General features: G+C 43.1%; 1 protein-coding gene across 42 annotated transcripts in view; it reads left to right on the top strand.

Moving 5' to 3' along the window:
- Syne1 (spectrin repeat containing nuclear envelope protein 1) overlaps positions 1–9,838 on the top strand; it is a 477,397-nt gene extending 467,559 nt beyond the window's left edge. For 32 of the 42 annotated variants that reach the window (NM_001419849.1, XM_087580487.1, XM_087580698.1 and 29 more), the window contains 2 exon segments: positions 1,031–1,089; positions 8,891–9,838. In NM_001419849.1, coding sequence (NP_001406778.1) covers positions 1,031–1,089; positions 8,891–9,131 — 300 coding nt within the window. In that variant the 3' untranslated portion in view covers positions 9,132–9,838. 42 annotated transcript variants of the gene reach the window in all.
- Positions 9,839–13,141: the final 3,303 nt, after the last annotated feature.

Below are 13,141 nucleotides of genomic sequence, written 5' to 3'. Positions count from 1 at the left end.
AAATTACTACTGGCATGTCCACTAAAAATGGTGGGTTGTCGTGCCCAGAAGTGCCTCAAACAGTGGAGGCGAATCATGAGCATCTTGTGAGTCACTGAATTGACAGGACAGATGAAAGTGGCATTGACTCTCAAGAGAAAGGGCTTCTGAGTAATGACACCCAAGGGCTTCTGGGTATTAACGCTGAAAGGGCAACTACTCAAGCCTACACCAAACCCTGCCCATGTGGAAACTGCCTCACCAGAGCACATAGATGATAAAAGGCAGAGCTGTCCCCTGCTCCCCTCTCTACCTCAGTTCTCTCTGCATAGGAGCTTCTTTTCATTTTTTGTTTGATTTTTTTGGTCTGGCTTTATAAGTATATGCATTCCATTTCCCCTTAGAGTATAGAAGTAATAATTTCATTTGTATTTTGTCATATATACTTACGTTCTATGCTGATACATGTGTTATCCTTATTAGACATTTGTTTGTGTTTTACCAACATTCACTAGTTTCCTATAGATCCTAGTTTAAGAATGTGAAGGAACACTGGCTTTTCAATTCAAAATTTAGCCTCGATTTGTCTCTCGAGGGTGTAACATGTCGAGTTTCACCTCAGTTTCCTATTCAAATTCTTACTATCGACTCTGTGCCCTCCAGGTTGCCAAAATGCAAAAGCCTGTGTGAATTATTTCTGAAGTAGGCAGAAGGATGAAGTGAGCTTCATGTTTAGAATTACTAAATGCACAGAGAATCTTATAACACAGAGTCATCTTCACTTTAGCCAGGAGGAATGGCAGAGGCTGTGTCTACTGTGGGCACAGGCCACAGTCGTATCTCACATTGAATTAATGGCTGATACTGTAAATATGAGTCTAGCCCACTCCTTCCACTGAAGAAAAGCCAGTTTCCTTGGTCCATGGGTACCGATCATTGCATTTGATTTGTTTGCCTTTTGCTGCCTTCTTAGTTGTGCTCATTGGTTAGCTTGTCTTTATTTGCCTGGACTGAACATTCTTCTTTCTTTACCCCTGTTCATTGCAAACAGCCACGAGGCAAATGTAGTCTCTCACAGCCTGGACCCTCTGTCAGCAGCCCAAAGAGCAGGTACCTTGTTCTCCTGGTTTCCACCTGTTCTAGACCACCCCCCTAAGAGGATGATAAAAATTGCCCATGAGTTAGGGAAGCCTCTAATCTGGTGTGTGTCGGGGGTAGTAGAGATGTTTCTGTCTATCCATAGAGAACAGGTAAATATCATAGCAGAATTGGTCTTCCATCAAAATTTTGTTTTCCTGTATTTACCTGATCTGATCTTATGGATCAAAAGATGCACTACGTGTCCATGAATATGCAATTCAATTAGTGGCTCAACTGCCATTGGTTCATGGCAGATTTTATCATCCTCTTTCCTTCTCAATCTTACAAGAAGGCAGGTAACTGATCAGTGAATTATTTCACCTCTCACAGAACCCACAAATCTGCATAAAATATACTAACATCCCCAATTTTTTTTTTAATTTTACCTTCCCGTTTTATCCAGATTGTGGGTTTTAGATTTTTGAAACCGCCAAGCCAAATGTGGTGTTCTTCATTTAAAATCACGAAGCACTTTTCTAGCCTCTTCTGCTTGCCCTAACATTCGGCTCCTAGCAACATGCTCCAGGGGCGGCCCTTGCGCTACTCAGTCGCCCCTGTACTCCACTGCCACTGCACCTCACCACGTTTGCCTCTCAGGGTCCCCTCTGTCCCTGCAGTTAGCAACGCTTCGCCTTTTCTGTTGTTGGTGTGGTGTCTGTACGCCTCTGACCTTCCACCACTCAGCTTTGTTTCCCCAGAAAACCTTTTTCTTTCTTTTCTTTGTCTTTTTTTCTTAATTTCTTTCATTTTGTGAAATGAAAATACTTTTCTCGTAGCTGGGTGTTCAGTCACAGTTCCAGCCAGTTTCCTATAAACTATCTGCCCCTTTGGAAACTAATTAGCACTGAGAAGAAATCTAAATGGAGATTAGAAAAGACATAGCTGTAACTGCCCCCTCAAAAATAGTCTTGGTTTATCGGGCACGCAATGGGTGGCGGCTATTTTCTGCTACATCCCTACTCAGCTGAAGGAATAGCAATACATTCATGTTTCAAGCCCCTTTTACTGTTACCCCCTTTCCCCTGCTTTTATTTTTATATTGGTTTGGTTGGTTGATTGGTTTGAAAACAAGTTTCTGTTTTTGTTTTCAACAACCTGTAATAAAATAGCAATGATGAAATGTGGAATAAAGTTCCCCAAGACCTAGGCAGAGAACGATGGTCATCTGTGGGTGGTCTTATGCCCTCTTAGCCACCAACGAGGAAAAGCAGTCACCTCCTGGAGGTAGCATTGTATTATCTAATTCCCACAAATTAATTGTGGACGTGCCATGGCCAGAGATGAAGACATCCCACAGCAGCCCTTTGAGATAACCACAAGCCCGGTCTCCTGATTGACAGAAGGGATTTTGCTGATAAGGAAGGAAGCAGTAAGACAGTAGCAAGACCCCATTGGCTCACAAATACCAAATCTATCTGCTCTCCTTGCTGCCACCTAAACCTTCTGAATATGTCTAAGGTGTTGTTTCTGAGGGCACCGATTGCTTTCATGTGCCTAACAGGGCTTTTGCCAATGGGCCTGCCACATTCCTGCTGCGATACCCACGAAGCTCCTATTGGCTCTGTTCTGCCCAGCATCTCTAATTAACACTTGTCTGAAAATTTACCACTGCTCACTTGGTTACTTGGGAGGGAATCGATTACAAAGACGCTTTGCCTTGATGACATGCTCCATCAAACACCTTGGCAAACAAGCTATGGTTGAACATTCTGGGGCTTCTTAACTCCATGGCACCTTGGATTGGGTGCACTCAACCCTGTCCATGGGCACAGAGGGGATATTCACTTTATTTAAAGTGTAGGCAGCCATCCATGCCTTGACCTGGAGTCTGGCCTTGTGTTTGATCTTGCACTGCTCCAACAAATCCGGAAGGTTGTGGAAGAAGCCCCGGATTTAGAGACAGATGCTGTCTTCTGCCAAGAAGGAGCTAATTTGGGAAGGTATTGGTTTAAAGGGAAAGGTTGTATTTTGTTGTAATTTCAACTCAATGGTAACAACATCCTCACCTGTTACATATTTCACTTGAAATTTAAGTTAAAAATTCCCTGTCCTCATTGAATATTATAATAATCTAACTAGAGGTAGGCCCATAGTTACTCAAACTTACAAAATCAATACATGATGGTTTCTTCAATTAAAGGTTTGCAATGTACGAGAGTCCAGAGATTCTTAGAATCAATTACAAGGAGCTTCCAAAGAACTTGCCAAGATTATAAGAAACCAAAAATAAAACAAAATTGTGCCTGCATTTATACTGCCCCATGACACTTGTGGGGTTTTATTTGAGGTTAAACACTTAGAAGTGTGCCTTCAGAATAGTGCTGTTTGTGGCTCAGCATCTGACTTAAGATTTTGTAACCCTGTCACCAAACGTCTTCCATACACATATGCATGGATAAGCAACAGTTTACAAAGAGGGAGGATGGTGTGCTGGTTTCAGCACGATGATAGACTGTAATTCTTTTTCCCTGTGTGGGATGAAGGATGAATTCACTCTATAGCTGAGAACACAAAGAGGCAGAACTTTTCTGGATGCTTTTACTTTTGGCATCTTCTACACAGAGAATTAAGAAGAAGCAACAGGAGCTGAAAAGGACTGGCTGAAGTCCTGGTAGGAGGGACAAGAAAGAGGCATCCTTTCAAATAGATTCAAGGTAGTCAAATATATTTAAGCACGCCAGTAAGGGGTCTCTTTTGCTTGTTCAGTTTATGGTGAAATTTGTTTTCCAATTTCTTCTGTTGAACACTTCCTGGAAGCCCATTGTTCAAAGCATCCAAAAGTCTTAGCATAAAGCATTTGCCCTTAGAGAGCCAGCCACCTGCATGCTCCAGGACAGCTGTGGGCTGGGACACCAACAGGCTTCTCTTTTGCTCTTTTGCTCACTTTTGAAGTGAGGTGTCCCAGTGTTTGGGGGTAAGGAGTCAAGCAGTTTGCGAAACCGTATCTTTGAAATCACTGTTAGTAAGTCAAAAATGTTTTCTGGAGAAAACAGACTGAACTCAGCAGTTTTCAATGCTGTTTCTCAGCACCCCCAACCCACACAGAGAATAACTGTTAGGTGCTGGCATTTATTTTGTACTTAATGTGTTTCAAGCACTATGCTATGCATTGTGTGTGTTACCTCAGTTAACCTGAAATTCCTGTGACATGGCTAGCTAGATTCCTCAACCTACAGACAAGGGCCTGAGAAGTGTGAACACAGGTCTCACAGTACTCTGGGCCCTACCATACTGAAAAGACACTTGTCTCCCAGTGGAATGTCCACAGTAGGATAAACCAAGCAATGTGAGCATAGGACCAGGTGAACATTAGAATTGGAACAAGGGAATAACAGAGGCCTCAGGTGTTTCTTGCAATTTGCCTTCTCAGCACACATCTAGGAAGTACTGAATTTCAAAGACTATATAGATGGACAGCTAGAAATTTCTGTGTATGAAATTTATTTATTGTGTCTAACCAGTGTCAAACTGAAAATACCCCCCTCACTTTGTAAGATGTATGCATCTAATTATCTCATATTAATATCTCATTGGTCCTATAGAATTTGAAAAATGAGTTGCCTACTATATGACAATTCTCAGGCCTCTGTATTTTCTTTTTTATGCACACTTTTTTTGTATCATTTATTTTTAGGCCCTGTCCCATCCCTCCATCCTCTGTATGTGTTCTAGAAAAGGGACAGTCATTTATCCATCAATTTGAAAGAGAAAAGAAAGACAGGATATATATTTACTTGGAGTGAATAGGCACATGTTATTATGGACAAAATTACATAAAATGTGATTCCCATTGAGAATCACACAGTTAAGCTTTCCCATACAAATGTAGTCTACACTGTCACCCACATTGTACAAAAGCCACTGGAGAATGGCCATGACTCCACTTATCATCACTGCTCTGCCTTCTGTTGAATTCCACAGTACACTTGAAACTTGAATGATCTTAGATTAATACAAAAATAAGCACCCTTTTACTTTGAGATGATCAACCTATTGGTACTAAAATCTCTAAGACAGAGTCACTCAGATGAAGCAACTTTGAAACTACAGGAATTGTAGTAGTTACTCCAGGTTGGGTGAAGACTTGTCTCAGTTGGTAGACTGGACATTTAGTCAACTGCACTGATAGCCACTAAGTACTACATGTTCTCTTCGTCCCTGCCTCAGCCCATTAGTTCTCGCTAAGGTGGCATTCAACCGTAGAACTCAGGTGGTGGTTACATTTTACTAAAGAATGCTCTGGTGTTGTTAAATGTGCCATGTCCTTCAAAGGATTCTGTCACATGTGAGCCCATGCTCTCCAAATGATGACCTTTCTAGTTCTTGTTAGGAATGAACTGGTCATGACAAAGCCTCTGTTTTTGATCCTGACCTTTAACCTCACAGAAGTTAATAATTGACAAAGAGGAGCTATTCAGCTTCATTTGATTGAATTCTCAATTGTTTTGTGGACCTTTGCCCATCCCTAAAGTATCTAATATCTTCTGACGGAAGTGGTCCTGAGAAACGGAGTGTTTTCTTCTGCCATTGTGCTGTTGTTTATCCAGGGTCAATGTTGTTTCACCAGGGACTATTTTCACATCAACTTGTACTGAAGGATCACGCCAAAGAAAGACCCAGTACAGAGTCTGCCTTCCCTTTTATCCCATATTTCTCAGGACACTTTAAAGTGAACTATTGAATAAGCCATCAAATTAAAAAATGGCTTTGGTCTTTAATATACTAAGCCATCCATCTTTTTCAAAAATAAGAAAAGGGAAGCCAGAGAAGCAAGGTTAGCTACCTGTGGATTTTGTGACCTCCTGGAAACATAGTCCCCTGTCAGTGATAGAATAGCATGTAACAAATGCCTTTATGACTAGAAATATTGATCTTAAGCACAAGCAAACCACTTCCCAATATTTTAGGATGAAAGCATTGGTGTTTGCTTCTAGGTGTGAAATGTATGTAATGTGCCAGTCATTCATGTCACCAAGTGAAGGATCATAGTGTATCAAGGAGTGTGGTGGGGGCGATCTTGATAGATTTTTTTTTATAAATGTGTCATTTGGCTCCTGTTAGAGTCAGGGTCCTGAAGCTGGGAAGATAGCTCAGTTATGTGCTTGCTGCATGAGCATGAGGATGTGAATTTGGACATTCAACATCCAAGTAAACTACACGTGAAATTCTGGTGCCAAGGAGGCACAGACAGAAGTGCTCAGCACTTTATTGGTCAGCTAGTCTTGCTGGGTGTCTGAGCTTAGGTTCAGTGAGAGACCCTCTCTCACAAAATAGGAAGGATAGCAATAGAGAAAGACATCTGATAACAACGTTTAGTCCCACAACCAACCATACATACACATACACAAAAAAATGTACACATACCACACACACACACGCACACACACACACACACAAATTGATCCTTAAAGAGGGTCCAAATTGTGATCATTGAAGCCTCAGGCTGTTCCTTCACTGGGCCCCTTGCTAGTGATCTGAACTTGAGCCTTCATTCTGTGAGCCTTCTCTCCATCGCCTGGAAGATGAAGCTAGTGTGTCCATACCTCAGGAGTCTGTTGAGAGGAGTGAATGAGGAATACCCAAGTGTTGCCTAGCATTATTCAGAGTAAGTGTTAACTCTCCTTAGCTACTTACCTACAGCATGAGCAGAAAGGCTACATATCCCACCCTATCTAAGCATTAATATTTTATAATTGGGTAGCTTAGAAAATTTCTATTCCACCTCCTCTTCCCCCAGTAAGGCACATAACATACTTATTTTACATCTTACTGTTTTTCCTAGAAATATACATTTTCTACTATCCAGCTGGTTAGGAATAACTTACTAGATTTGGCATCATGGAATTTTCCATTAGATGGTGAAGGAACTCTTTTGATCTCTCAGTTGGGGCCTGTTTATATTGACAAGTTAGTAGAACTCACACACCACATAGAACATGGAGTTGAAAAGCTAGAAGCCTCCTGGCCTCATTACAAGAGCCTGTCACACAGAGGCAAGCTGAGTTGGTCAGGGTTGCACTGCCTCTCATTATGGGCCTCAGAGAGAAGTGAGGTTGTAGTTTAGGGTGGCGATTTTTCTCCCTCCATTATACTTCAGAGCCCTATTAGAGACACGGGCAGTGTGAACTGCTTAGGACATTAACACTGGCCTCTCTCCTATACTTCCTTTACAGTTGAGTAGCAGATTTGAGTAGCTCCTCTATTCCCTGTAAGAGGATTATGCCTGTATTTTTACTTTAACATTTCTCAGGCACCGCCCCTCCTCCCCCACTAATCTCAGGGTAATCCATCTTTAACAATTAACAGCCAACTGGGAAGCTGCAAACATCCTTCCTGTTTTCTTAGAATCTAAGCCTGTGCAGTTACCGACATAAACTGTATATCTCTTCTTATAACAAAGACACATGATGCCCTTATGTCTAATCACACTTAACTCTTGAAGGAATTCAGACTAGGTCTTTGGGAATACATCTTCTTGGCATATCTAGTATTTTTTTTTTCTCACAGGATGCCGTCAGATATATGTGTCCAAAAAATAGCTGTTGTAAAAACAAACAAACAAACAAAAAAATCTTAGCCATTTTCACAAGTAACCCAACAGAGCATTAATTAATCTCTGCTCCAAGAAGACACCCATACCAACTTAGCACAAACCTTCTTCCACATTCAGGACTTCAGCCACTCTTATGAATGCCCAAACCCCCTGTGCTTTCCCTAATGCACTTAAGGCAAAATAGGAAAACTTGGCACTTTGAATCTGGGAGGAGCTTCAAGGTGACAATCTTTCCTCTCTAGGAAATAGTGGCCATCACACTAGAATCTGCTCTTCACCAGTTGTGTTTGGTAGGCAGACTCCATTGCTGTGCTTCGTGTGGTTTTGAAACTGTTATTCTTTGAAACATTATTCCCGACAGAAATCACTTGAAATACTCACTATCAACATGCACCGATCAAGTTCTTCAGGTAGAGCCACAGTTACGTTTTCCCACACAAATGCAGTCTACACTGGCACCCACATCTATGCAAAAGCCATTGGAGAGTGACCATGAACAAGTCCACTTATCAAAGTTGTTCTGTCTTCTGTTGAATTCCTGAGCATTCTCAAAACTTGTATGATCTTTCTTAGGTCAGCAAGTTAATACTAAAAAGTGCCGGGAACCGATGCTGGGATGGTGCAAGATGAAACCAGGGCATAGGCTGAGATAAAGTAGTTCCTTCATCAGAGCAGTGTGGCTGAGGGCATTCCTACCCTGTACTCCACAGATTCCGTCTTACTCAGGGTGCTTAGAAGTGACACACTAACTAAGGTGTTCTCACAGTTCATTTTGTCTGTGTTCCTGATATTCTGAAAGCAAAACAACAACAATAAACACATCAAACATCTATCATCTATATCTTAATTATCCTGAATTTATTTCATTTATGCAATTACCACTATTGATGGGAAAGGGTTTATCAAATTGAGTGAAGGGAGCCTAAGTTGAATGCATTCTGTCACATTTAATTGACCGATTGGATGTTTAGTTTCAAGTTACTGTCCTTGCCAATCACTGTTCCTTTGGTAGTAGGGAAGCCACTCTGGAAGCCTGCAGAAGACTCACAGCTCTTATTTTGGTGGTTGGGAAATGACATGGGCACCCTACAGAAGGCTAGTGCCGAATTGGGTTGTGTTTTGCATGGCCCTTTATGTCCCAGGAAGGCACTAAAGCAAAAAATGCTAAGCAAGCCCATTTGAGTTGAGTTGAGATGTTTATGTCAATTTTTCCCTTAGGTCCACAAAAGGTGGCTCCGATTCCTCCCTTTCTGAAACCAGGCCAGCACGGGCAGGTCGAGATTTCTTGTTCCGGGTCCTCAGGGCAGCTCTTCCGATTCAGCTGCTCCTACTACTCCTTATCGGACTCACCTCCCGTGTACCCATATCGGAAGAAGACTACAGCTGTGCCCTCTCCAACAACTTTGCCAGATCGTTCCATCCCATGCTCAGATATACCAACGGTCCTCCTCCCCTCTGAAGCAAGCACACGTGCAGGCAGCAAGAGGGGAAGCAGGTCCAAAGCAACCCCAGGCTGTCAGAGAAGGTGTGATCTTGGCAGAGGTCATCATATGGCAGCTTCCGTTCTCCCTAACCCGTGTATAAAAGAAGGAAAAAAAAGCCTTTGGACATGGACAGTAAACAACAGGAGGCAAACAAACATGTAATTGGTACAGTGTCATTTGACACTCTGAGCCTTAATACTAAAGAAATTAGGGACATATAGGGTTCCCTAGACCCATGAAGTCTGGGCCTTTGGCGTAGCCAATGGCTCTCCCTACTGGGCCATCTGGGCAGTTTTCCTATGGTGCTGCTCGATCAACCCGAAAGCCCCTCTCCCAGGTACCATGTCAGTATCATACAATCCACCAACCCACACCTGCTGGAGGGGTTAGGACCTCCTCACCATTTTTAGGAGTTTACGTGGCAGCTTCCTTTGTACCTTGTTTTCTTTGGGGCATGATGTTTTAATGTTGCTTTAGAGGTACAAGCTGTAAATTTGAAAGGCACTTTTTTTTTAAAAAGGGTATAAAGAAAATCTGGATGTAATAAGTAAAATCACAGAAAGCTTTATGTGAAGAAAATTGAATGTTATGGTATAAAAGAGATATTTATGTATGTACAGTTTGCTACAGCCAAGTTTCTGTTTGTTGATTTCTTTGCATTTATTATAGATATTATAAAGACCTTCGTCCGTGTCTTTTCTTCCTTTAAAACATAACTTGAATTTTCATCATTCATTAAGATGCAGCCTAAATGATCTTTTTGTGTTAATCCGTACTTTATGTATGGCAATATAATTTACATGTTAAATAGCACATATATGGATGCTTTGTTATAGGAGGGAGAGGGGGAGGAGAGGAAGAGGGAGAGAAATTTGAAGTCATAGAATAAGTTTCTCCCTGAAAGCAAATTTGAAAATAAAACCAAACCACATTTTCTTTTCTTTTTTTTTCTTTTTAGTGCTAAAGACGAGTTTTATTTTCAGGTACATCAGGGTTGACCTTCATTTAGTCCCTCAAGGCAAGTGACTAAAAGGTGAGCCCAATTGACTATTACAAGCAGTTTTTATCCTTTTTTTTTTTTTTGCTTTTTTTTTATCAGAAAGCTTTTTTTTTTTATTAACTTGAGTATTTCTTATATACATTTCGAGTGTTATTCCCTTTCCCGGTTTCCGGGCAAACATCCCCCTCCCCCCTCCCCTTCTTTATGGGTGTTCCCCTCCCCATCCTCCCCCCCTTGTCGCCCTCCCCCCAACAATCTAGTTCACTGGGGGTTCAGTCTTAGCAGGACCCAGGGCTTCCCCTTCCACTGCAAACCACATTTTCTAAATGGGTCAATATGGCAGGTGGCTGGTCCGGTCTCCTGTCACTAAGGCAGTCAGTAGAATCAACAAGAAATCCCAGGTTTCACAAGCACTGCCTCAAAGGAACAATTCAAACATGTTGGATTCTTTGTGAATACAAAACCCAAAGTGGGTCTTGCTACTTCAGTAGCAAGGAACTCACGAGAGCTGTTTTGCTACACAGGAAGAGGCACAGGAAGTTGAATGCACATATTCCTTATGAAAACTAGAGAGAAATACCTAATATTGCCCTTTGGCCTCTGATCTAAATTTTTGGGTTTTACCCACACTTGCTTTTTCTTTTTCTTTAATGGATGGAGCTAGAAGGTAAGGGTACACTGTCAGGAAAAGGTAGCTAGAGGAAGTGTGTACCCACAGAGGAACCTGGAGGAGCCTCTTCCTGTGTAGCAAAACAGCTCTCGTGGGTTCCAGTTTCCCATCGCACACTCTTGTCTGTTCCCTTCACACAGTTAGGAAAATCCCTTAAGACTCCTGTGAGAGGCCTCTGCTCCAATCAACCCCAAAGGTGCACATGGCCCATGAATCTTCCTGGAGCCCCCGTTTATAGTGCTTCTTTTCCATTAAGCTCCCGTTGATTCTTAGCTGCTAGGTAAGCTAAAACCTTCCTTCTCTAGTATTTGTGTTTTAATATATAAGATGCCAACATGCCATCATCAGCCAAGATAGGATTGAAGGGTTAGAAGCCAGGTAGGGCTTTTATAGTGAGGTGATATCTCAGAGGGAGAGGGAGAGGAGAGGGAGAGGAGGCGAGGGAGAAGGGGAGGTGGAGGGGGAGAGTGAGAAGGAGAGGGAGAAGAGATGGAGAGGAGGAGAGGGGGAGAGGGAGAAGGAGAGGGAGAAGAAGAGAGGGAGAGGAGGAGAGGGGGGAGGGGGAGAGGGAGGGGGAGAGGGAGAGTGAGAAGGAGAGGGAGAGGAGGAGAAGGAGAGGGAGAGGGGGAGAGGGAGGGGGAGAGGGAGAGGGGGAGAGGGAGGGGGAGAGGGAGAGGGGGAGAGGGAGGGGGGAGTGAGGGGGAGAGGGGGAAGGGGAAAGGGAGGAGAGGAGAAAAGAAGAAAGTTGATTTCACTCTACCCTATGATCTTGCCAACTATAGGCCTTGGAGAGTGAATTGATGCGAATGAAATCTTAATTTATCATTGATAATTTTAGGAAGTGCATGTATAAATATACATTTGGAGCTTCTCTTTGAAATAGAAGGTTCCCATTGCCCCAGAACATGCTTCTAAGTTGTGGTGAATACTGGTTTGCGTTGGTCGCTCTCTATGAATTTGAAAGGACAGGTTTCCATTTGCTGTATGTCCTCTCCACTTCCTTCACCACCTGTGCCACACTAACCCCCTAAATAAATCATGTAGGCCAATCTGGTGCCCTTACAAGGCCCTGAAGCTGTCTGCTGTAGTTTCTACAGTGGAGTAGGCTGGGTACCATCTCAGCCAAGGTCTGTTCCAGAGCTTCATAAGCTGAAGAACTTGAACTCGCTTCAGATCTGCCATCCATCCCTGGGGCAGGGCCAGGCCTTGCATTTGCACATCTCCCTGGCTGGTGGTGTCTCCGCTGTGGACAAGCACTTCTTCATTCTTACTATCCCTTCCCTCCCTTCTCAAAAGACAGCTCACAAGCCACCTCCTGGTTGGAGAATATTCTGGTCCCCTCTCAACCCTCCTTGACTTCCCTGCACTGAGCATTCTTCATGTGACATTTCTAAGCATGAATGCTGTGTTGTCTTCTGTCTGGTTTCTACCTAACTTCCCCCATGATAACTCCCAGGAAGGATGCTCCTTCTGACAAATGAACGGCAGCTTTGAGAGACAGCTAGCAGCACGTGATCAGAGCTGAAGGAACCTCTGGGAACAGGTCCTAGATGGGGCATTCTTCTGCTTCCACTCCCCTCTCATGACCCTATCACTCCTGCTTTGAGCAGAAGCTTGGCCTCCAGCTCAGTTCAGTCCTTACAGGTCATGGAGCTGCAGTGTGAAGCAGCCTTAAGGGACCTCAGAGACATCTCTCCATGTGCAGCTGACTCTGCACACTTCACACTGTTGAGGAACCTGGTGTTAAGAATGTCAGAAGCAAAAACATGTTCTTTCCACTGGGCTGGTTATCAAACCCAGGGCATCGTACATGCTAAGCACATTGTGACTGAAGTACACCCCAGACCCTACAGAAAGAAAAAATGATTTCATTAACTCCATGAAACACCCAAAAGTATATGACATGAGCTTCCATAAGCATTAAAAACTGTATTCCACATTGCATGTAGAATGAAGTAAGGAATCTGTCCAGGTAAATCCAGGGGGCAGATCAGGCTCTTCTCCAGATGGTAGCATGGCCGTTTAAACATTGTCATGCCAGTGACAGATGAGACCTGCCCAGGGCCCTCCTCATCTTCAGTGCTTAGGGAAGGGCATGGGAGCATCAACCCCTGAACGCACCTGTTACCCTGGCAACACCCAGGGATGATTATCAAAGGCTTAGTGGAAGGAATGCATATGCTGAAGACTATTGAGGATAAAGGGCAGTGATGGTTGTTGATGTCACATTTCTATAGTATGGGCCGTCAGTGTTCCAACCATGTGCTGAGGAGAGGGATGATGTCCCACGTATATGGGGTAGGTAAGGAAGGGCA

The sequence above is a fragment of the Rattus norvegicus genome, chromosome 1 (genome assembly GCF_021556685.1).
Source record: "Rattus norvegicus strain SHRSP/BbbUtx chromosome 1, alternate assembly SHRSP_T2T, whole genome shotgun sequence".
In the NCBI taxonomy this organism is placed as follows: Eukaryota; Metazoa; Chordata; class Mammalia; order Rodentia; family Muridae; genus Rattus; species Rattus norvegicus.
The sequence above is the reverse complement of the archived record's forward strand: the minus strand, read 5'-3'. Positions and strand labels throughout refer to the sequence as shown.